Source organism: Boleophthalmus pectinirostris, unplaced genomic scaffold (assembly GCF_026225935.1).
Source record: "Boleophthalmus pectinirostris isolate CB_2022bp ecotype Guang Dong unplaced genomic scaffold, ASM2622593v1 HiC_scaffold_3, whole genome shotgun sequence".
Classification (NCBI taxonomy): domain Eukaryota; kingdom Metazoa; phylum Chordata; class Actinopteri; order Gobiiformes; family Gobiidae; genus Boleophthalmus; species Boleophthalmus pectinirostris.
The window spans coordinates 38,936,937-38,963,110 of NW_026571299.1; the positions used below are offsets into that span (position 1 = coordinate 38,936,937).

The 26,174-nt window shown below is 39.5% G+C and overlaps 2 protein-coding genes across 3 annotated transcripts in view; one reads left to right on the forward strand and one right to left on the reverse strand.

The window, feature by feature from the left end:
* pcbp4 (poly(rC) binding protein 4) overlaps positions 1-11,665 on the forward strand; it is a 98,067-nt gene extending 86,402 nt beyond the window's left edge. For both annotated transcript variants that reach the window (XM_055160727.1, XM_055160728.1), the window contains 2 exons: positions 2,667-2,836; positions 7,714-11,665. In XM_055160727.1, coding sequence (XP_055016702.1) covers positions 2,667-2,836; positions 7,714-8,137 — 594 coding nt within the window. In that variant the 3' untranslated portion in view covers positions 8,138-11,665. The remainder of the gene's footprint in view (positions 1-2,666; positions 2,837-7,713) is intronic.
* Positions 11,666-21,793: 10,128 nt separating this feature from the next.
* rbm15b (RNA binding motif protein 15B) lies at positions 21,794-26,151 on the reverse strand. The gene has a single exon (XM_020936806.2). The coding sequence runs from the start codon at positions 25,817-25,819 to the stop codon at positions 23,330-23,332; it is 2,490 nt and encodes an 829-aa protein (XP_020792465.2). The 5' UTR covers positions 25,820-26,151; the 3' UTR covers positions 21,794-23,329.
* Positions 26,152-26,174: the final 23 nt, after the last annotated feature.

Below are 26,174 nucleotides of genomic sequence, written 5' to 3' on the forward strand. Positions count from 1 at the left end.
TGGCATTGGCAAAATATTGAGTTTAAGTTGTGTGTGTGTGTTTGTGTGCAAGCTGTGTACCCTTTCATGCTCTTAACTTCATTTAGCAGCAAATATTACCGCACTGGGGAGCCTACAGAGGGCTTGTTGCACTTTGACAGAACAATCAACACCTCTGCAGCCTCTGATCTCCTGGCATCAGTCCCAGCCATTTTAATCAGTGTTTATTGTGATTTTTGCTTTCATTCTCCAAGCTATGCCCACAATCCTGCCCCACACACAAGGATATACAGTCCACGTTTGCTTGAGGCAGATAGGGCTTAAGACCCCTTGTGTGTTTGTGAGTCACTGAGCAGGGACAAGCAGAGCAGCTTAATGACATCCTATAGCTCGCAGTAAGAGACTTAGCATCAGCCCAGACATATTCGGTCTATCCTTTTCACTAAAACCTGTCCAAATTACAAGGACAATGGGGATTCACCCAAAAATAGTACCTTGGCCCATCCCCGTCCTCCTGTCGTAAAAACCACTTTGAGGGAACCACGGCTGCAAAAACCTCATATCCTAAAAGCAATCAACCTTGTGAGCGTGTCCTGCCATTGCGAGCCATAGTCATCTATTTTTCTTAAGGCTAAAAGGTAGTCAAGTGCTGCCAAATGGTTTCAATACTATCAAGCCACTTTCATTTAGACCGTATTGTCTCCTCAGAGGGGTTTTCAGTCTGTAAAAAACAGCTTCTTCATTGAAGCTTTGGGAGTAAGATGATGCAAAAGATCAGCATGAAATATACAAACTTGGAAATGTAAGTGTAAAGAATTTTTCTTTGAACTGGAAGAAATTTTGAAGAGTAGTGTATTACTACAAAAAATATTGCTAAAAATAACACTGTCCTAGAAATTGTTTATCCAACCCATGCAAAGAAAAAGAAAGAAACAGTAGAAAAGTATTGTTCTATTTATTGCATAGTAGTTATCATGACCTACCAACATCCTACTTCTATCCCCCATAAATCTGAAAACCAGACAGTAGTCATTTTCAGGGCAGTGTCACCGGTGAGTGAACAGAGTGAAGCATTTGGATTGGGGTTGCATTGCACACAGCTGAGTGTGAGTCTGTGCCAGGGCTGCAGCTTATGGTCCACACGAGGCGATTTTTGGTCCAGAGCGGTCATTTGCAGGGTCAGACAGCGGCTAAAGGTGGATCTCACTCAAATAGTTCTGACCTGGTAGTTGTCTGGGACCACTTTGTCTTCTGTCTGCTGCAGTGCCATTAGGGCTCTACAGCGGGCACACACACTTGAATTATCAGCAGTCTTTCCACGAATAGCCCACTTTAGACCAGACCCAATCGACCCCGGCTCTGAACGCAGGGACCAAATGACTGGTAGGGAAAGGAATGTTTGTCTTATCTATGTTCATTAAAAGCCATCTTTGTTTAAAAAAAGACATAATCCAAAATTGTAACCAATCATTATGCCAGATTTTCTGTAATATCTCCCAACTCTAATTTGACATATGAAGGAAAAAGGAAAACTTTGTGTAAAAGAAAGAAGTGGGTCACCAGCGGATAAAACGAACAGAGATGAGGAGAGAGCCATGCTTAGCTGCAGTCTTCTCAGGCAGGGTCTTCATCATCATGAGCCGACAAGTCTTTCATACGAGGGCTGAAATGCAAAATAAACCTTTTGTACAAGGACCAACACTGTTTCTTTGATTAAAGAAAAATCTTCACAGTTAATATTACTAATGTAATTATTTCATTTAAAATATCTTCTTGCAATACTCTAGTTAAAGGTCTTGGGTGACTTGAATCTAAAGGCATAAAAAGATTATGTTTTCATAATGTCACTTTATGAATTAATCCTTCATTTGTACAGGTTAGCTACTTGAGACTTATTGCCACATTTTCAAGAGAGACACACATTCAAATAAATAACCAGCAAGTTCTATGTTTGAGATATAATATCTTCACAAACTCACTAAGATGTATCTTATCAAGCTCATGCTGTTACGATTGGGCCTGACCCACCAGCGGTCCAGAGAAAGGACAAATCACAGAGCAGCATTGTGGTTTGGGCAGAAGCCAAAGATGAAGCTCCTCAACAAAATCAACAACAACTTACTTTGGCCTATTTTAGCAGAAATACAAATGTTTTTGAAAACATGCAGAGGGAGAGACGCTTTGTGCATTTGTGGATGGGTAAGATATCTGTGCTTGTGTTCCATCTTTTCCTGATCACTTTCAGCAAGAGTGATCCCAGACTGGAGATACTTACAATCAATTAATTAAGCAGTGCTTTCATCAAATATGCCAATCTAAGGATACAAATAAAATAAAAAGCACAGTGCAAGTCTTAAAATAAACAAAGCAGTAAGCGCCCAGTAAATTGAATTAATCCTTTATGTAGTGGGCAGTGATACATCTCAAACTAATTGCTCATGTAATGAAGGTTAATTGGCTGTTCATTAGTTGATTCTACACCACATAATATGTTCTGTCTTTTGTATGGAACTAGTTACATCCATTCAACACTTGACACAGATGTTTGAAGGTCAGCAAAGCCTGACTCTTTTATGCCATAGTGTTGCTGTGCAGAGAAAGCTATTAGGCTAAATTGTAAAAAAGATGCTAGATGACTTTGCTTTTGCTAATCATTGCTAATCTCATTTCCGTTCTCTTCCTTGCAGTTGATTGGCTCCATCATTGGTCGCCAGGGTACCAAGATAAACGAGATCCGGCAGGTTTCAGGCGCACAGATCAAGATCGGCAGTCAGATGGACAGCACGAGTGACCGTCACGTCACCATCACTGGAACGCCCATCGCCATCAACCTGGCTCAGTACCTCATCACCTCCTGGTAAGTGTCCCGGCTACGTTTGAACATTTTATATAATAACTTCAAAATAATGTAGTCCCACAGCTCAAGCTTTTTCAACAGATTCCTTGTTCTCTGTTGCATTCTGTGGAAAGTGTTATCTTGGTTTCCTAATGAGCCATAAAATAAAAGACATATTTGAACATGTTTTTTACCAAAACGTTCTTCAATAGTTTTCATTTTATTTCATTATGATTTTCTTATATATTTGAGAAAACTATTATATAAAGGAGGATATAAAGAGGAGGCAAGCTATGTTTTTGTTCAAGGCTATTACCAAATGTAGAGTGAGAAGAATTAACAAAAAAATGAATTACAGACCACTTTCTTATCCAGCTTTTGTCTCACACCTCGGAGTGCGCAACAATACATGACACAATTTGCAAAATTTTCGTTTTTAGCACCCAACCTCAATTGGTAAGTTCTTAATTTGCTTGTTAATACAGTCCCTGACAAAAGTCTTGTCGCTCATCCATTTTGTAGAAACAAAAGCTTATAACTTGACTTTAAATTAATGGATTGGTTTTAGAAATGTCTCATATGAAAGCCAAAACCCTCCCAAAGTATGCTCAATATACTAAAATAAATTTGCTTCACTGAGGAAAGATTGATCATTTAATGAACACAGAAAGGTCAGATTTTGGCAAGACAAAAGTCTTGTCGCCTACAGAAAAGTGAGCAAATAATTTACTTCAAATACAAAAATATGTTGCATAATGTCAGTGAATTAAGTAGTGGTGCTGTGAGATCCATATTTAATATCTTGTATGACATCCATGAGCTTGAAGGACGCATCCATGCGGTTCCACAATGATTCATACAATTTGTTGATGAAGGTTGTTGTTCATCAGGAAGAGCAAAGAAAGCGTCTTACATGCCTCCCAGAGTTCATCAGGATTCTTTGGTTTTGCCTTCCATGTTTCCTCTTTCATTCTACCCCAGACCTGCTCAATGATGTTCATGTCTGGTGACTGGACTGGCCAGTCCTGGAGCACCTTGATCTTCTTCGCCTTGACAAACTTTGATGTAGAGATAGAAGTATGCGATGGAGCACCATCCTGCTGCAAAATTTGACCCTTTTTATGGTTGGGAATGTAAGAGGTAGCTGATACTTCTTGATATTTTAGGCTATTATATCAATAATCCACCCTGCAAATATCTCACACACCCCCATACTGGATGGAACCTCAGACCATGATTTTTCCGCCACCAAATTTAACTGTTTTCTGGGTGAATCTTGGATCCATGAGGGCTCCAGTAGGTCTCCTGCAATATTTGTGGCGGCTGAATCCACCTTCTACCACTTTTCCAGTGTCCATCCTTTTAGCAGGCTGTGGGCCTTGGCAAATGCCACACGTTTTTTTAATTGCCTTTTGTTTAGTGCTGGTTTCTGTGCACTGATTCGACCATGGAGGCCATTTCCAGACAGAATTCTACAAACTGTTGTGGTTGACACAGGGTCTTGAGGTGACCAGGCCTGGTGGAGCTCTGCTGCAGTGGAAAAGGGGCCTTGGATTTTCAAATCAACAAACGGTCCTCCCGAGCAGTTGTCTTGCGGGGTCTGCCGGACCTGGGCTTGTCAAAAACATCTCCAGTCATTTCAGATCTTTTTCTTATTCTTTGTACTTGACGCTGAGACACATTGAAGGTGTCACCACCTCAGCAGTGGATCTGGTCTTCAGCCTCTTGATAATTAAGGCTTTGGTCTCAGGGTGGATCTTAGGCATGTTGTCAGAGGTCAAGTTGCAGTTGATGTGAAGGTCTGGTGTGCTGGGGTTCTTTTTATACACACCCACTAACTGACTGATCAGTAACTGATCACAGGTGAGGCTGTAATCTAGGATTGGGTGCATCATATGACAAGACGACAAGACTTTTGTCTTGCCAAAATCTGACCTTTCTGTGTTCATTAAATGATCAATCTTTCTTCAGTGAAGAAAATTTATTTTAGTATATTGAGCATAATTTGGGAGGGTTTTAGCTTTCATATGAGACATTTCTAAAACCAATTGATTAATTTAAAGGGAGGTTATAAGCTTTTGTTTCTACAAAATGGATACGCGACAAGACTTTTGTCAAGGACTGTACTAAAGTGGAACATTGACACATCAAAAATTGATGAGGTATAATACACACCATTTTAATTTTAATCACAAACTGACAATGGATTTCTATTACACTTGTGAGTTACACATTGTATTTTTGTTCATATTGTTCATCAAAAGTAATGTTATAACACAAATGCCTTTTTTAATGCACTCTTCAGTATCTAAGTTCATTGTGGGGTCTCGTCCTTTGTAAATCATTAAATACTCAAAACCAATGGAGCTATGAGTCTGACCCGGGGAGCAGTTCATTCAATCAGATAGTGAGTATGAGCTATATGGGAGACATCGGGTTCTTCAGGGAGCTGTACAAATTGCCAAAAACATGAATATGCAAATTTCAGATTATACTATGGATGGAATTGATATTTCATTACCCTCGGATGTATTAGTCAAACGGAAGAAGAGGTCTGATATGCCACATCCTCATAGTGACACAAGCTACATAAAGGCAGGCAGCTATCACACACACACATTAAGAGTCACTCTGAAGGGTTAGCCTCATTCAGTCCGAAATGCCAGGTCAGGAACGTTTCTAGCTGACGCACAAGTATCCATGACAAACTGGCTTTGTGCTGGAATCACACAGTGCAGTCTCCTCTAGTGCCTAATGTTGTTGCATCTTTAGGCTTAAGAAATATATGGTATTTATCATGATTGCAGGTTGAATCACAAATAGTTAAAGGGCCCATATTACTCTGTTTTCTGATCTATGTTATAATGTTGTTGCTTCAACAAACACACAAACCCTGCATATTTAGGCTGTGCTCTTCTCTCAAACAGAAAACACCCTGTTCTATCATCTGATGTCATGTAGTCATACCAGAAGTGCTCCACTGTGTTTTTAAACTCCATACATCTTCAGTAGAATCATTTGGATAATTTTAGCCTTGACTGAACAAAAGGTAAAGGGTAGCTGTTAAACTGAAAACTACCACTACATGACATCACAAAGTGGAACAGAGCATTTTGCACTTTGGAGATGTAGAGAGACTAATAATAAAGAGTTACTCAAACATGTATGAATGAAACAAAACACAACTCCGGGTATGTTTTTATAGATGTCACAGCATTATAACATGGCTTAAAGCTCACAAAAATCTATTTTGTGTAATATATGACATTTAAAATGATCGACAATAATAGTTTGAGATGCAATTTAAATATTCACATTTTCTCTTTCGAATAGACTGCATCTTGTATTTACTTGTATAATGAGACTTTACTTCCCAGCTTCACTCACTATAAAGGTGGTTTGGCAGATTGCTCCATGGTTTTGAACAACACTGATTTAAAATGTTTGATAGCAGTCTTCTCATGTTCTCATCTTGATATAATATTCAAAAATAAACAAGCCAATTATTTTTGCTATTCTGTATCTGTCTGGGCCAAAATGTTCCAACAATATTTTTCTGATGGAAATAGGTACACCTGCTGATGTTGTTGTATAACAGTTTTTATACTTTGGTGTGTTAATTTATCAGGAGGTTCAGACACAGTCCCTATCTACTGTCTGTGTTTATGGAACTGTGGGATTCAAGATGTCATTTTTAACACTCTTAAGTTGTTGCAAAGACATGCTTTACTGGCATTTTGGGCAAGGAAAAAGTAATTAATGACTCGGCTTATATCTGAATTATACATAAATTCTCTAAATCATCTTCTATGACAAGAACGTCCTCATATTCCTCTCACTTTGGAACATGATACTTCACTGGGAATATGAAGGCCCACAGTGTGCAAATACATGCACATCAAATAGATTGTTAAGATTATGAATGCCTGTCATGTCACAGAATCTAAGGCTTCTCCACAGGTTCTCACTGTGAAGGCTACACAGATCTACAGTCATTTACATTTACATTACCGCATCACACTCTGCTCCATCCATAATTCATTTACATATTATCCATGAATCAATTTGGATAAAATAGAACCCCTCAAATTCATTCATTTGAAATAAATTGTTTGAAAGTTATCTATAGTTTGTATAAATATTTTGTATAAAGTTTGATGTAAACACTCACTATTTTTCTTACAGAAAAGAGATTCAGAAGCAATAACTAGGATACGATTTAAGGATACCATAAAAATCTGCATTCCTGGTGACCCTATACAGAGTAAAACACAAGGAGAATTGTAGGTTAAGTGGTATTCATAATTTTAGAATCACCAAAATTATTTTTCACACAGAGGAACTGGAAATTTGAATGGTAAAGTACAGCATAAATTGGCCCACAATGTTTTAGACTGTCTAAGGGTGTGCCAAAATCTGCAGTTTCTTTTGCAGTGGCTATTGCTGACCCAAACCACAAATGACATTATCAGTAATTAGACTAGGATTGAGATTGCATTTGGCTAACAATCTCCTGGTCGATTTTTGAGTAATTTCATCAAGAGCATTTCTTATCAAACATCCGCCCTAATAAACTGTGATGGTTTTGTTCCCTTCTCCCAAAGCCCCCTCCCGAGCCATCACCCCGACTTATACAGCACACCCCCCCATCCGTACAGCGAACTCCCTTACAATAATCTGTTGCAACCTCCAGCAGTATACACACCCGTCTTATGATTTGACTTCATTTTTGTTTTGGTTTTCAACTCTCCAAAATATTCCTTTGAGTTTGGATTCTTTTGGTTTAACATGTCTTTGGTTTAACCCCTTCTAACCCTTCTCCATCCTCCTCCCTTTGACCCCTGCCTTTCCCCCTCTCCCCTCCTCTTCCTATCCTCCCTTCCTCCACCTATCCCCAGTTTAGAGACGGCCAAATCCACGGCCCAGTCCTCCTCCATGCCGTCTCCCGTTGACCTGACCATGAGCTTCACCCAGCCCGCCCCCACCGCCTCGTCCTCTCCCTCCCCCCTGGCAGCGATGGGAGCGACACTGCCCCACGCTCCGATTCTGGGTGGTCCGTACGCCCTACCCCTGTCAAGCCTCCTCGGGGTCAAATCCATCCCTTACCTGGCACTCTCCACCCCTCCCGCCTCTGCAGCAGCAGCAGCCATCGGGGGTCCGGTGATGGCGGGCTCGGTACCGGCAGCGGCCACTGCGGCGGCAGCAGCAGCAGTTCCAGTCCAGGCCCACGCCGCGGCAGCTCTGGCCTCCTACACGGCCAAGATCTCAACCTCGGCTAATGGCATGAAGAAACCAGAGAGGCAAAAGTTTGCACCCTACTAAAGACGTGCAATGGAGATTTACATTATGATGTAGTCAGTGGACAGGGCAGAGCTGTTCTACCCATTCACTGAAATAGTTACCTTTTCCCCCTACGTATTGCATGCATTGTTCAAATCATATCAAATTTATGGAAACTGGAAATTATAGTCTCTATTTATCCTAGCATAACAGAATCAATAGCTCAAGATAATATAGACCCAAGGCACTGTCAACATTTTACAGCCTTCTTTGCGCATGTACTGTATGTGATGTAGGTTCTAATTGTTGGACACTATAATTAATTAAAAGTAAGACCTTGATTTTAAAATAATTATGCTTAAATTGATGTCCCATGTAGTCCATGTATCCATGTAGTATTAGACTATGTATTAATAGGCTATAGTATATGTTCATATTTCAGTCTGTTTTTCATAATTCTTTATAGCTGAAACCAGACCAAACTTTGTTGCACTGCCAGACCTTTAGCACTGAGCTACTATAGCTATTTAAGTGCAAATGACAATCTTCAATTTGTATATTTAATGCTAGTTCCTATTGGTTGTTTTAATCGAATTATTTTAGCATTGCTCATTGTCACCTAAATGAACTCAGGGTGGACAAATACGTGTAATTTAACATTATAATGGCCATAGGATAAAGTATTATACAGTTTATATATTCAAGCATGCATCTTTATTTTTCAATTACTATTTTTATGTGGCAGTTGCTGTAAATCTGAAATGGCAAACTCAGGACACAAAATTGATTTTTGTTTGATTTGTTTCCCAGGATAAAAACTCACATACAGTATATACATATAAAAGTGGTTACACTGTTTCCCAACAATCCCAGATGGCCTTTTCTTGTCATTCCTGTCGAGTGTGAAGCTCTGCCCTGTTGACTGACTGCACTGGTGAAATGTAGCCTCGCTTTGATATTAAAGGTTGTTTGGGCCACAAAGCCTATAAAAGCCATAGAGACTTTGAGCTTTCTCTGTCTACTCCCTACTTCTAACTGTTGTACTCTCTTATTTATTAACTAATATTCCCTCAGAGTTGCTATCGCTGGTCACTAACACTGAGCTGAAGCGCAGCCTTTGTATGACATGATCTACTTGTACATGACTACACACTTGTGCTGTTTTAGGATTTTCTGTTTTAGGGTATGTGTTTTATAAAGTTTACAACAAATTTTAAATATGTTTTTGCTCTTTTGTCACTCTTTTTGTGTTATGTTCACAGATTATTTGAATTGTATTTTTAAGTTATTTTTTAACTTATTAAGTATTACATTGACACGTGTTTTCAAAATAATGTTTGTTTTATGGAAAATACACTGTAGCTCCTATTATGTTAGCGTAAGCTAACTTATCCTGAATCGTTTTCTTTATTAAGCGAGGACGTGCTGTGACATATGTGTGTTTCCACAGAGCTAGAATGAAGGAAAATCACATTTGAATGATAACAGCAAATGTAAGAACAAAACATTTCTTTAGTTATTAAAATATGGAAGAAGAGATTGGAAGAGTCCAGTAGAAATCTACAATGGCTGCAATCCACAGGCTTCAGTGTTGTATCAGTTTCAGATGGTGTTCCTTGTTGTAGCTCTCTGGATCAGACACATGTAGTAGCAAGGAACAAGTGAAGTTGTGTTATTTTTAACAAAACTGACATTCTGTGTTGTGCCAGGGACTAATGCTGCATGTTTGCTTGGCCTCACTAACACATTCACATGTATATACACATATGATATGAACTTGAACTATACTGGCCCACAGTTAAAAGGGGATTTACACAAACACCACCCAACGCATAGGCCTTGGTTGTGCACTGACTGCCTTTCACGGACATTGTGAACCTAAGCAATACAAAAACAGGGCCAATTGAGTAGCTACACGGATATCTTTTCAACAAATGCTCAATACATAACATGAATGGGGTGTTAATGCTTAGATTTATCTGGTATTGTTCTGTTTTCAAAAATAATGTGGTATATTAACAAGCTCACTTATTTTTATAAAGTCGGATAACCTTGTTAACTGAATTGAACTGTGGATACAATGCTTCTGAACATGTGTCTCTCCATCACGTGTAGTCACCTTTTGTGTTTATTTGTCTGTGTGTCCTTCATCCATTTGCATGAGTTTGACTTGAATTGATGTCTATGCAAAAACATCTCTGAGTGGTTAAGCGCAGTGGTGTGTGTATGTTTTATGTGCTGCAGCTGGAACCAGAATGGCTATTACAAACTATGGGTCTGACTCACAACTTCTCCTGCCTGATGATTTCATTCAGTTTCCTTCTGTGCATTTTCCTGTAATGTTGGGCCTAAGATTAAAGTGAAAGCCATGCCACTAGGAATGTGACACTTTCCAAATTTCATGGTATGATATTATTTAGATATTAGTACCATATTTATTGCAATATTTAAGGGGAGACTAACAGAATTTTGCATACTTTCTCATTTTAAAATGCCTTGACAAAATGTTGGTGTGTGAATCATTACTGTCAAAAGCAAAATAATTAAGATCTGAAAGTGCATAAAGGAGCATTGTGTAACTTTTCTGGCAGAGGATACACCACCTGCTAGCTTTTAATTTAACGATCTCTATGGAGACAAGCACCCAAGTTACAGGTCATTTATGTGGAAAAGTGGGCCCGCTCACTGCAAGATTGCATTTGTGGGGTACTTGTAAGAAATTAAAATTCCTATAACCAAATAAATGCAAGATATGTTTGATTAACGCCAAACTGAACATCCTAGGCAAAAGAATAACATCACGATGGAGACAAGCTGCAGAGAAAAGAATGTGCACCTTTAATAATAGTTATTGTTAAGTGTTCTGCAGTGAAATGACATATGTAGTTCCCTCAAGCATCAATATACATTTCAAACTGTTAATATAAACACTGACTATTAATTATTGAAGGCAAGACAATAAATTCCAAACGTGTTTTATTTGAAGGAGGCATATATAGCTGTAATACAAAATTAATTAACCATGTTTTATACAAGACCATTTTAACCCTGGGTCTTGGTGTACGAACTAATGCATTCAGGAGTTTTCCTTAACAACACCGAACAAACACTGTGTCTGAGAAAAATTATGCATGGCTGGGGCATTACATGTTGTGCAGACGTTGCTTTTAATAGTGCTCACCATATGTTCGGACTCCAAAACAAAAGACAAACTGTACTGTGGTGGACCAGTGTTGCGATTCAGACCCATAGTCAATGAGTCCATGCAAGCAGTGGCACTATAAAACGCTAATAAATAAAATAAATGATTCATATAATCTCATTTAAATTATAATCTTAGTTTGTGTGGTAAACAGATTAGATACATCTCACTCGTCACACATCTTCACAAAGGACTGACTTATCATGATTACATTGCTCTTGAAACATGAGACACTCATTTTGGTGTTCTTGAGCATCTTTCCATCAAAGAAGGACATCTCAGAGAAGGAGAGGTGGACTGCTACTTGTATATCAGCCCGAGTTGTTTGTGAACATGTTTCGTTTTTGTCCATGCCATATTCTACTAAATAAAATCCACTTTAAAAATGGGTACTTTCTTTGTATAGATATAAACTGTTTCACTCTTTTGCTGTGGCACTACTACTTATCTGTGAATTGTTTATGTTGTAAAAAATACAATATTTCTAATAGTCAGATAGAACCTGCTCAGAATTTACAAATTTAAACCATTTGAGTAAGGGGGAGAGTTTGATTGAACACTACCAGCCAAAGGTTTGGTCAAACTTTTTCATAATTTTTTTTGTTATTTATTTAGGTGACTTCCTTGATTATTAGATTCTCACTGAAGATATTAAAACTTTGAATGGACACATATGGAATGTAGCAAACAAACTCAAAATCACTCAAAATGTGTTAGATCTAAAATCATAAAATGCACTTGTGGCAATTCTTGACCCTTACAAGGCACACCTGTGAAGTGAAAACCATTTCAGGAGACTTCATCAAGAAGCTCATTGAGAAAAGGCAAAGGCTGTGTAGCGCTGTCAACAAACCAAAGGGTGGAAAATTTGAGGATTTGAATATCAAAGTTATTTAAAGAGTTATTTAACATTGTTTCTTGACTTATTCCATTTATCTAGCTTCATCTTCTGAATATCTCAAACCTAGAAAGATGTAAATGAAAAGAAAAAAACATTAAATGAGAGAGTCCAAACTTTTGACTGGTATTGTACATATTTTATTGGAGCTGATGTGATACATAGTTTGTTTGTTTGTTCTTAAATAGTACATAACATATACAGTATAACTGTTTGTGCCTTGAGCTGTTCTTTGATAAATAACCATTACTGTATTCAGGATATTTAATATCGAAGGATTATACATGTCTGGAAAGTTTTGCTTTAAAGTTTTCCACTATTCCACTATCAGATCAATGTTCTTCAAAATAGAGATGTTTTGATTCATCCATTCTTTCCAGGAAACCTGATCTCACTGCTGCTCTCCTGCTACAGAATGACAGGATGACAAACAATGCACTTAGTCATAAAACAGGTAAGTGCATGCTATTGCTATACCTAGCATTTAGCTGCCATTATACCTGTCAATATGTGTGGAAGAATTATTCATCATCCTCAGACAGATGCAGTAGAGCTATCTGCAAGTTAAACAAGCTTACTGTCTAGTCACAAGCGCCTTGAGCTGTTCCTTGAGAAATGGCACATCTCTAGAGCTTTTGCATTTAAACATTAGACACGTGTAGTTTGTCATGTAAATGTATACAGTATTTGAAGGGGAGTGGATGAATGTTGCAAAATTTCACCAAGTGTCCATGATGAGCGTGAAATAGACTAGTGGCTGTTGTTGTGCCCTCTGGAGTCAGGTTTAATGATACCTCCTCCCAGTGCGACGTGTTGAGTGATGGCTGGCCACAACAGCTCAGCTCCTGCCAGTGCATGTACAAGTCAGTGACACCATGGCCCTCATACATAAACATACATAAGGAATGGTAGCCCAACACCTTTCTCTCCTATGCACAATCTAGAAATCCAATCTCAGAGCACATGTGGTATTCCCATTCCTAGATACAATGGTCATTTCTTGTGGGCTTGTGCAGTCATACTTTTCCTACTTTAGCCTGATCTGGTTTAGTCTTCTACTTTTTTTTTTTTTTTTTTTTTTTTAGGGGTTTAGTCCTAGTTTAGTCAAATTTGTGATGTGGTGAATGTGCAAGTGTGAATGTACTCGCTCTGTATCAGACGCAAGAGTACAGCCACACACTGAGCCTCTCTCCATAAACAGAGCTGCAGTCTGAGATGAAAGCAGCCTGCTGAAGAAGAGCTTTGAGTTCAACAGCTGGTCAAATGCACCACGCTCCCTGCCCACCAGCAAGTACACACAGGGAATGTACATATAGTAAGGATGTAGCAATACCAGTACTTGTATCGAATATCAGCACCAATCCATGAACATTTGCTGGATCGGGTATTGATTCCAAAATATTAGATAACATGTTCAGGTCTATTCATTGATGTAATGAGACCATTTTCCGGTCATAGATGTTCCAGAAAATCTCAGTGCTTGAGTTTTTAATACAACATTCTTTTGTAATTATTTGAGAGATAAATATGAGCTACAAAACTTATTTTGTCATACAATATTTTTAGTTTTTAGGAAAGTAATGTTGATTTTTAGTTCCTACCCTGGTATCAGATATTGGGTATCGGCAGATATTTACAGCCATAGTATCAGCACTAGTATCAATACTGAAGAAGTCTGGGGCATCCCTAATGTATAGTTTCCATTTCCAGGTAATTTGACATTACAACTGATGTTTCGATATGTACTGAGTACAATAACTACATAAATTATGAGAGTTGTTATGAGATGTCACTGAACATTTCTGCAACTGTAAATCACATTGAACATACCATATCAGTATGTCATATGTGCCAATACCAGGTGCCACAGTGGTGTGACAGCAACTCTACGCAAACTGTCAGTGTCCTGTGTCAGTGCAAGATATTTCATCCACCTTTTTTTATATAAATGTGCTGTGTGAGTGATTGGTGGCCACAGGAACCTATGGCACAAATGTCAGTCTACCCCAGGGCAGCTGTGGCTACAGTGGTAGCTATACCACCACCATGTGTGGAGTGAATGAATAATGCACTGTAAAAAGCCTTGGGTATCTTGAAAGGCAGGCTATAAATCCAATGTAGTCTTATTTATATTTTTAATAAGAAGCAGGCTTTGCTTGCATTTCTCACATCACTCCATAATGTAACACAACATTTTTTGTGTTTTGCAAATATTTTTTCAGTGTCTGTTTTACTTGCAGACCAAAACATAAGGTTTAATCTGAAGAGTTTTCATCCAGTCTTCTGCTACATAGTTCTTCTGTACCAAACAGACAAAGACAACTCATTGTCTCATTGAGAAATAGTAAATACGTGGATAAAGGGCTCTAGTGGGCTTAAATAAAGCAGTCAGTTAACTGTAGGACTCTGCACAGAGAGAACACCGCTGAAGCATGAACACATGTGTCACATATGTGCAACAGCAGGGGACAACTTTGACAGGGGCAAATAAAAACAGTATTCTGTAATTAGTTTGGACTGAGGAAGATGTTTTGTTATTAATCCACAAGTAGGTACTCATTGAAAGGAAGGGATGGGAGACATTACTGTGTTACTGTGAAGCTGTAATAGCAATTAAATGAGGCACAGGCTTTGAGCAAAACAATACAAGCACATTTTACATTGTAATAAGTGCTCCACTATTTCCATACCACATTCAAACTAAATTAATGGACTATAAAGGAGATTGTTCTCTTATTTACCATTAAAAGTTACCAATTAATTAAAAACATATCTGGACATATAAAATTAAATGAGCATATTTAAATTCTAAAATACAAAATAGATTTGAAGTCTTTCAGCTGAACAAAAGGTTTTAGGAGGGATTATGTTTCACCATTCTTAAGGCAAAGTCACTTCATTAAATATCTGTCTGAAGGAAGGAGGTAACTACACACTGAAACCATCACACCCTAGTTGCTTAGAGTAAGCAATATCTGTTACTATTTAAGTCCATTTAAAACACTAAGGTATAGACTGGAGTCATATTTTGCATAATCGTTCATGCCCCTAATGGGTCATCTATATATTTTAAAACACAAAAGTGCACTTCTCAAACCCATAGATCTTACACTTCCACATTATGTCTATGTCTGAAATGTCCAGGCCAGTGCCGCTTTGTTCATCCATCCAGCCCCTTTGCCTGTAAATGCAATCCAATCTGATCACCTTTGGGGGCTAGTACACCACAGCGCACTGAAAACACATTGTAGTAACTGCACTAAACTGTAGTGCAGGGACACACAAGTGGGTGCTCTCCCAGTGGGGCCGATGCTCCTGAGGTCTGACAGAACAATCACAAGACCTTATCCATCACAGTAGACAAAACAAAAGAGCAGAGAGAGGCTGAAGTGTGGCCTGGAATATGAACACTATAAAGGGGTTGTTTACGAAATACAAAATATGGTAATTCTGATAGAGGAGAGTGATGAGAAAGGCGTGATTGCTGGGCTGTAATTGAGGTGTTGAAGTTACTGCTGGTCTTTTCCAGAGTCAGAGAAACTACTTTAAGGTGAGTGTAGAGCAGTTATACCGGAAATTGGAGCTGGAGGGACAAATGCCCTTATCTTGAGAAGAGAGGTGCTAAGGCGAGGCTAATGCTTCTTGCAGCTATAGTGACATTTCCGGCAAATACCGTAAAATGAGACGGAGGTGGAAAAGACAAAAATGACAACAATCCATCAAGACTCAAAGGTGTCCTAAAAAATACAACAGTATCAAATAAGTCAACATTTTTTGATTGAAAATAGTGAAAAAAGTGGAAGGAGGGTTAACAACCTTTGCTGGTGCACTGAGGAGTTCAAACAGTAGAAGTCCTCTACACAAGAGCAAGGGGAACAGGATTTGATGGGTAAAAATGACACGTCTGAGATAGTGTTAGGTCAGGTGATATGAATGGCAGAAACTATTACCAGAAACACTGGTAAGAATATGCACATTGCATGTTGTACCAATATTTTTATTTGATGTTGTGGTGGATCCCTCTGCCACCACTCCATAGTGTCATTATTATTTCATTTTTATTATTATTTACATTATGTTAATTACATTACACATAATTTAATTCCTTTATTTAGACTTATGTTCTAATTTGAGTGCACACATTTTAGTTCATATAAGTCTAATTTACTTCCACTTGTTCTTTTTGTTTTTTTGAGCACTGGACGGAGGACCCTGGGAGAGACCATCAGGACTCAGCAAAGGGGGGGAGCACTATTTAGTTTGTTTTACTAAGTTAGTTTGTTTAGTTTGTGTTAAGGCCACATTATTATCACTTATTATTTTCTGTGTTATAATTATTTGCTTTTTTGTTACTTTGATTAAGTTATTGGTTTAGTTAGTTAATTCGTGTAATTCCTCCCTCTTGTGTTTAGCTTTAGTTGGTCCTTAGGTATTTAAACACCTCTGTTCCTTTGTCGGGTTGGGTTAGTTTTGTTCTGTTCAAGTTTGAGTTTGAGTTTCCCCATTTTCTTTTTTGACTTTATAAAATTTAAACTTATTTTTATACCTTGTCTTTGCCTTTGTGTTTGGTCCACTACAGATGTTATTTTATTTGTTTATTTTTTAGCTCTAAACAACAAACACCTGCTTCCAAATCCAAGTACTTCATCAAGTAATTCCTCAAAGTTCTACATTTCACTTCCAGGGCAACAGATGCTGCCATTCGTCATCCTGTAATAATAAAGTCAGCAGTTACAATTCTGTCACTGTGCTGTCTCATAAGACTTCCTGCTTTACTCATGAAGTTATTATAAATCCAGCATAATTAATATTAGATAAATGTATACATTTGCATATTTGTAATAGTATTCAGTCTCTATAAGCTGTTGGGAGAAGTGGGATAGGTTTGGTGGACACAGATCTGTCTGTCTAGTTGTCTGTCACCAGCTCAGAATTAAGTTCATGAGGAGGGTGCAATCTTTTGTACCAGTGATTGTAGGATCCTATCAGACATTTACAGCACACTTAATCGAAAATATTGGAGATGTAATTTGAGGGGGAAATCACCAGGATGGATTCTAACATGTAATTATGTGTGACACTAAGATAAGACATTATAGAGGGCAATGGGGGTCGACCTTGTGAAACACTTATACAGTGATGTTCTCATATATAAAAGTGCTCATTTATGATTATGTCAGATTAATATTTTAGTTATATATGATGGGAGGAGTAAAGCAGAACTTTGTAACTATATCTTTTCTTATATTAACAGTCTATGGACAATACAGGTTATTTGTTTTGCAAGTGTAACTATCGCCAGCAGTGCCATAAACAGACAAAACAGAACAGAGCAGGAAGTAGAGAATTATGGAGAATTGTAGAGAGTCCTATATTGATGAAATCACATTAGGGCAAATCTATCCAAAAGCTCGGCACAATTTATACACAAGATCACAAACACATTTTTTTCTAATATTGTCAATAGTCTTTTAACAAAATAAAGGTGTCTTCTCATATTTTTATCTTTCACATATTCATTTCTGTGTATATTAGAGACATTTCGGCCTAGTGTATGTTACAATTTTTTGCTAAATCTTAAATAGAATGGTCTTAACTGTGTTTTAGTGAAATGAGTAGCCCGAACAAATATTTGTCCCTCAGCACATCAAGCCTGCTTCATTCAATCAATATCTATTCCAAACACATTTATTCTTGAGAGGACTCCCAGATGATTTTCAGTTGACTGCATCTACTCTTCTCCCTTCTTGATGACAGCACTGGCATTTCACCACCGTTCATTTCTGCACACACCACACAAAAGGTCACCAACTTTTCCCTTATACGAATAAACATTTAGGACCTATATCTATACATCTAAAAGTTGGCCATTGTCTGTCATCTTTCAGCATCCCTTCCCCTTAGAGGCAGGCAGCTCTAGTATTTAACAACAGCATTTCAGGCATAGAGAGCTGTGAGTTGCTTGCCTGGTGCACCACGCTGAGAACAATCAATCTTTTCCTCCCACATCTTCCTGGTGCTTTCTCCAAATCTCCTCTTCTCAATTGAAATACCAGTGTAATTCATCATTTACCACTTTGTAATAACGACACTCTCATTGGCAGCGTTGGGAAGGTTACTTTTAAAATGTATTCCCCTACAGATTACAGATTACAGACCCCAAAATGTAGTTTGTAACGTAATCCATTAAATTATTTAAAGTGAGTAACGTAATCTGAATACTTTGGATTACATGATTTGCTGTAGAGAAGCAAAGACTCGGATATCTTCACATAAGATGTTTTGTCTGCTAAAAGACAATAAAAAAGCCCAGACTTTACTTAACCAAATTAACATTAATATAATATTAATATTATTGATAGAAGAGGAGGAAACACGGTCCATGCAGCATGATTTAGTCCTGTTAAATCCTGTTTTAGACCTCGTTTAGACCTGGTTTTAGTCCTGGTTTAGTCTCAGTTTAGACCTGGTTTTAGTCCTGGTTTAGTCCTGGTTTAGACCTGGTTTAGATCTAGTTTAGACCTTGTTTAGAACTGGTTTAGTCTTGGTTTAGACCTAGTTTAGAACTGGTTTAGAACTGGTTTTAGATCTGGTTTAGATCTGGTTTAGACCTAGTTTTAGACCTGGTTTAGTGTCCGGCAATGAGTGGAATTACTGGGGAAAAAAAAAAAAAAAAAAGGGATATAGCCCGAAATGTGAAAACAGGAAAATCCCCCCGTGTAATCCATTTATTTCAACAAAGTAACTGTAACCCAATTACCACTCATTAAAACAGTAACTGTAACTGAATACAGTTGCAGTTACATTGGTCTTAAAGTTGCATTATGTACCTTTTCTGGTAGACGGCCAGCCAGTTGCTTGTTTCTGTGGAGATGCAATGATCCAAAAGTATGGCGTTAACTTTATCAATCTCCACAGCAACAAGCAAGTTGTGTCTTTTCTCCATTCACACATGCTTGAGCAACCCTGCATTATTAGTGTGTCATTTCCAAAGCTCAGTATGTTCTTTTCCCCCTTGTGATGTCATGAAGCGACAGTTTTCAAGTTAACAGCTACCCTTAAACTTTAGTTCATTAGAGATTGGATATTCCAGGACTGAAATCACCTAAATGCTTTTAGTGAAGGTGTGTGGAGTTTAAAACACAGTGGACCTGTACTACCACATGACATCACAAGGTGGAATAGTGTCGGTATGAAAAAAAAAAAAAAACAACTCCAGATATGTTTTTGATAAGGAAACAACATTTTAACATGGATGAGAAAATTGTGTAATGTAGGCATGAACAAAGACCTCAAGAAGAATTCATAAGGAAAAAAGAATGATTCAGGCTTAACTATGTCGGCGTTATAGTATTAATTAAGTAGTTACTAAACCTGAATAAACTTTAGTACACTATTTGTTGATTATGAAATAAGTAGTTTTATTAAGTAAAGTTTTCATCATTCTTCATTGATGTCACCAAGCTTCCAGAAAAATGCTGGTTACACTGCTCATGGGGGCGACAGTAGCTCACTGACTCACAAGCTGGCAGTGCGATTCCAACTCCCACAGATGAATTATGTCACTGTGTCCTTGGGCAAGACACGTAACGCACCTCACCCCTAGTGTCTGTGTATATGTTGGTGTATGAATGTGTGTGTGAATGGATGAGTGATTCCTTGATGTAAAGTGCTTTGAGTGCTTTGATGGTGGAAAGGCACTCAAAGCACTTTACAGTTATATAAAAATGCGACCATATACCATTACACTGTCTTCATCAAGCCCCAACATTTTGTACTAAATGAAGTTAACTCTGCTTGAATCCAGCTTAATGTGAAAAGAGTCAATCTTTTGTCATCATGTGTATCTGTAATAATTAATACTCATTTGTTCTTTGTTACAATAATATAGGTGATTCGTCATTTATTAGATATAGTGCAGGGTGAAGATGACCACACAATGGACATGCATCAAGAATGGGTTACAGGCGTCCCCATTGAGCCCACATAATTGTCATCCTGTCGACCTAATTACCTGGCTTCGCCTTTGCTGGTCAGTCAGTACATCTGCCCACCAGCCCTGTCTCGCCCTGCCAACACACATTCAGTTCTCTGTCCGTCTAATTACCCAAAGTACTAATCTAATGAGGGGATACTGGCTACAGCAAAAAATGAAAGACTGAAATTATGTGGCCATCTTTTGACCTTCATGGGTACAACTCAGTTGACAGGAAGAAGGTGATGCCAAATTGAGTGTTAATTTAAAAGTCTAGGTTTTGTCACCTAACTACAAAAACACTCTCTGTAATTATTCTTTTCCACCAAGCTCACATTAAGAAAGTTACATGGATATTTGAAGGAATGTTGTAGTTATTAGAGAAAATAATTTTTTTTCCAGCTGAAAAAAAGGATACAAATTTGTTCTGTATAAAGCCAGTCTGCCTGGAAAAAAAACTGTAATGTATTTTTTATATTCCTTGGAAATTGGCATAAATCATCTTGTGATGTTTATAATCTGATCCTACCCGGTGCCCATACTGACATATAGCTTTCATTGGACCACCTGTCATTTCACATTAATATTTCAGGAGTTTTCCATTTCCTAATGTAAAAGCCTACCAGGAGCTCCTTCACCTTCAACAATGTGGCTGGATTGCTGCAACATTACTAGGGCAGCAGGGTGCGTTGGAGCACTGGAGTTTGAGTAGGAGACGACAATTTGGGGAGGCTTCATAATGAGGGAAAGACATGCAGAGTTTTAATAATCCAAGGCATTCACTGGGGAAACTTGGAATCACCCGTGGAGCATCTAATGAGTTGAATTTAGTCTATTGATTCCAACAGCAACGTGCTTTTCTGGTGTCTGGTACAACTATACAGTACAGCAGTAGTACAGTGTTCTATTTTAGGACCATTATTTGGTTGTTTCACTTGATTTATTTCAATGGTCAACATAGCCTGTCACAGAGGGTTTTGTAAGACAATGTGATGATGTCACTGTTATAATAAAATTATAAAGAAGTTATATCTAAAGAGTGTGTTGTTATGGCAATCTAGAGCTCACAGGCTGCCCAGAGCCACAGCAAAAACATCCAACGCAAAAGAAATTATTTGGTCGAATCTGTTTAATTGAAGATGGTACTGCACTTTTTCTTTAAATGCAACAGTCCTGACCACGCACAGACTTGTAGGTGTATATTGAAGAGCTTTGCAGAGGCTCTTTCCACATTTGTGTGTTGTGAAAAAGATTAGTTACCCATAGTCTGCTGTCCAGCTTAGCCTTCAGGCACCTGAGTCATCTGCGTAGACTATAGTAAAAGCTTATCGCACACTGCCCTCTGGTGGAGGACAATTTTATTCACCATGTAAAACTCACCATCGTCAAATACGGCAAACAACGAGACCTAAAATTGCTAAATTTACAACACATTGTTGCACATTAAACAAGGAGACCTAAAATCTGTTAACCGGAACAGATTAATTTTAATTGTGAACAAGTGTGATTTCAATTAGACCTATCTTGCAAACTTACTTCTTATCATGTAATATAGCTTATTGATTAATTCTACTACTGTTAACTGTGCATTAACAGCAAAGGACATTCAAATAACAGCCAGACTAAGAAATCATAAAATGTTTTATTACACTTTTTTTCCCAATACACTATACATGTCCCTTGAGACAGAAACAAAACCACATGGAGACACTGTTGTCACATTGGTTTGAATTGTAATGGTTGTAACTGGTTTTGATTGACATGGTTGCATGTTAGCTAACGACAGTGGTCTCTAGGGCAACACCATCATTCTTCAAACACATGGAAATCGGGGGCTCATAGAAAATCATATTTGTTACACAGTGTATTAGTGAGTAAACCACACCACATAATCCAGGTCATATACAACAGTGTTTTGCTTTGTCAGTTAGACATATACATGAATTGCCAAATAAGAAAGCTACAGTATTGATAAAACATGTTATGTTAAGGGCAACAAAAACTGATTGATCGTAAAGTACTTTGAGACACAACATAGTAATGAGGTGCATTTACTTAAAAGGCTTGCTCAAGAAATTGTGGTTAACTTGTACATGAGAACTATTATTTCGACCGTTAGTGAGCAAAATAACAACAAAAAAACATTTCATTATTTAGATCATTACTTTTCTGCTCACCTATTTCTATACTTCTGTTTAGTCAACTGTATTCTTACTCAGGTAAAGAAAAAATGCTCATCCATCTCTGTAAATCAGGCACATCAATGGTGAAGTAGTGTCAAAAGTTGTATATGGTGATAAATACTTCTGCCAGATAACAGACCATTTCATTTCAATATTTGATCCGTTTTGTCAAATGTTTTAACAAATACATACCTAATTATTATAATTGGAGAAAGACTGTAGTTTTAAATGATAAATAAAATAGCACAAAAGTATAACTTTGAACATGCCTTTTCCCTTACTGTGGCGTTGATATTCAGTAACTGTAAATTGGAAAGTAATATAAAATAATAAACTAAAACATGGCGGGATAGAAAATGGATGGAGTCATGTATCGGTTACTGAATAATAAACATAAAAAGTTTATAGTAATACAACTTGCACCATGACACTAAGTTTGTAGAAAGTCCATATTAGTGTTTACAGTAACTGGAAGCTACATTTAACAGACCAAAGAGACATATTCCTGCATGCAAAAACATACCACACAAAAACTTAAGAGGAATGGTCCAATAGTTAAAAACACTACCTATGTCTAATGTACACTCACAGGGACGGTCAATTGGCCATGGCGACTGGTGCTTAGAGCATCTTTACAGTACAATCCACCGGAATAATATCCAGTCCCATTGAGTAAATATAATATATAGATATATATATATATATAACATCTTGGTAAGGTCAATTTCAGAAAAAGTAAACAAGCACATCAATAATCAGATTTAGTGTTGTATGTTACAGAAAATGTGCAGCGAGCATATATTGTCTTTCGTAGTTTGAATCTAAAATTCCCTAACATGACAGGTCATAAACATGGATGTAGTGTCAACATCCTACAAAAACGAATCAAATAATAAAATGCATCTACTAAAAACTATATGGAAGTATTTTGTAGCCTTGTTTTGGCTCTTGGACTACACTTCTCTACATTTACAATTCAATTAGTGTCACTGACAATCACAATAACCATGTGCTCCTCCTCCAGATTACCCACAGTCCTTTTGGCCACCTGGAGGAACTGTTGGGAGAACTCTCCAGGAGGAAAAGCATACAGCATGGCCCCAACACCCCCATCATTAGCAGCAGGCAAACTCACCACCCCTGCTGCTTCCTTGTTGCGCAGATATGTGACCAGGTGGCGGAGAAGACGCACCTGGAGCCCGGGCTCTGGGGCAGGAGCCTGGCGGTCCACTGGGCCCTGGAGTGCGAGGAGAACAGCAAAACCATCCGGACGGCCCAGTTTAATGCGCCGTGACACTTCATCCAGACGGGTCTGGTCCATGCGCAACCGTTGGGCAATCTTAAGCTGACTGGGCTGGTTCTGGCTCAGCTGTTTCAAACTATCCTTCATGATGTTATTGAAGAAAGAGGTCCCGCCATCCAACATGTACAGGTTGGTAGGAAAGCTGCTGTTCTTCAGGGCAAAGAAACCGTGCCACATTTTGGCAAGCGTTGCCTGTGCAAAGTCAGACAATGTTGTGGGCGAGGCGTGGGTGTCGGTGTGTCGTGCAGGAGAGTTTGCAGACTCACTGGATCGATGGTGGTGGTTGCTGAGGTCACTAGAGGTCCGTTTGCTGTGGTGGCGACTGGAGGGTGGCTCGTCATCATTGGTGAGAGAGTGACCTGCCCTACCACTGTCTGGAGTGTGGTCCCTGGGTTCGGTAGTGGAATCTGGGGCACGGACACGTGCTCTGTCAGGGCTGGCATCAGGAGATAGCATCCCTCCTTGCCCCCGGAGCCTGGACCTCCCCCTGTCTTTGTCGCGGTCCCGCTCACGCTCCTCAGCCTGCCGATCAGGGGACAAGCTCCTGCTTCTCCTACGATTCCTCCTCTCCTCCCGCTCCTTTAACCAGCGTTCTCGACTGCGGCTCCGACTCCTCCTCCTGCCGAATGCCTCTGCTCTCCTCTCTAGGCTCCGTGTGGGGCTGCTGGGGAAGTCCCTGTCCAGCAGGGCCCTGTCTCGCTCTCTCTGGGACAGGAGGCTGTGTGCTGGTGGGGAGGAGCGGTCCCGGCTGCCTCGTAACTCTCTTTCCAGGCTGCGATGGCGGCTGTATGCCTCACCAAGGAGCTCATAATGGGAAGGGAGTGCAACAGCAGGCTGGTAACCAGCTGGAAATGGACGGGATGGACTCTCTTCCACCTTTGCAAAGTCAACTCTGAGGCGCCGCTCAGGGCCTCCCAAAGGGAAACCTCTCATCTGTGTGCATGCAGCTTGAGCAGCATCCAAACTCTCATACTGAATGTAAGCAAAACTGTCCCCTTTAACATAGTCTATATTTCTAATACTCCCAAAACGGTCAAATTCTCGGGCCAGAGCCGCTAGTGAGTTACCAGGTCCAAGACCTCCCACCCAGAGCCGGGTTGTGGGGTTAGCTTTACCATAACCAATTTTTATAGGGTTCCCTCCTATTAAGCGTCCCTGCATAGCTACTTTAGCTCGATGGGCCATATCAAGGTTCTGAAATTTGACAAATGCATATGCCCCACCTTGTCCACGTGCAGGTCGTTTAATTACAACATCTTCAATAATGCCATACTTGTCAAAACCTCTTCTTAACTCGGCTTCAGTGACATTTCCATCTAAATTCCCAATAAAAAGGTTACTGGTGGCACGCTGGTCGTCCTCTGGCTTCAAATCCTCCACCACTGGCACTGGAGGGAAGCCATAGGGTCTGCCCCTCTCATCCAACATGCCATAGTAATCTAAAAGCCTTTCCCTCTCTCTACTCAGTCCTAAAGTCTCTAAAGCATAATGCCTGGCTCGTAGATCTCTCATGCTGCTCACACCAGGACCGGGAGGTGATAGAGAGCGTTGTCTATAGGGGTAAGGGGCGTGCAGGGGTAGATAACCCACCTCTGGCGGTGTCACACTACGTTTTCTTACGTACATAGGTTCAATTTTTAACTGGCGATCCCCCAACATCAACCTGGAAGATTTTGCGTGCCTGGCCTCCTTAGCATCCTCAGGATGACGAAAATTCACATAGGCGATCCGGCCCAGCTCCGGTGTGTGAGATAGCTTTACGCTAACGTCCCCGAACTTTTTGAACTCATGAAAAAGCGTGTCCTCTACGTCCTCGTCCGATACTTGTGAACCGAGGTTACTGATGAGCAGTGTTTTGTACTCCAGAGTTGCAGGTCTGGCCGCGGGGAGCTCCGCAGCGGTGGTTCTTAGAGGAGGGCGTCCAAGGAGGCTGAGTTCATGGCGGTGGTGGAGCTCCAGAGCGGCCGCACGCTCCTCCCTGATCCGCGGCTTCTCTCGTTCCCTGCTACGGCTCCGGCGGTGATACCCTCGGCTCTCTGCCAGCAGCAGAGCCAGTGGTGGCGGTGGCAGCTCATCTCTCCGTGCACTTTCTCGTTCCCTTTCTCGCATCCGCTTCGCAATGGCCCTGGACGGACTAGTCTCTCTTGCGGCCTGCCTCTTCATTTTCAAAGGAGGATGGAGCTCAAACTTTTCGGTGTTCGGATGGGAATCCTTCCCGGAGAGCGGATTCCAGGCGTGTTAACAAAACCACAATGGCCACAAAGGTTTACTGGGACAAAAAGAGCCACTAAGCAAAGAAAAATCGTGCATAAATGTCCGACTAAAAATATAAAATAGGTTAAAAACATGTCAGCATCTCGGTTTCTGCACCGACGCCGCCATCTTGGACAATAGGAATGTGCGCTCTCCCTTAGGTAGGAGGGGCCTAGGGTGACGCAGTTCAATCGACGTATGACGTTACGTACGTGATATGATGATTTTTTTTTTTTTTTCCCAGTTTCATTCCATTTACTGGTAA

Excerpts from the sequence above, each read along its gene's own strand:
- rbm15b (XM_020936806.2), bottom strand. The coding sequence starts at position 25,819 with ATGAAGAGGCAGGCCGCAAGAGAGACTAGTCCGTCCAGGGCCATTGCG.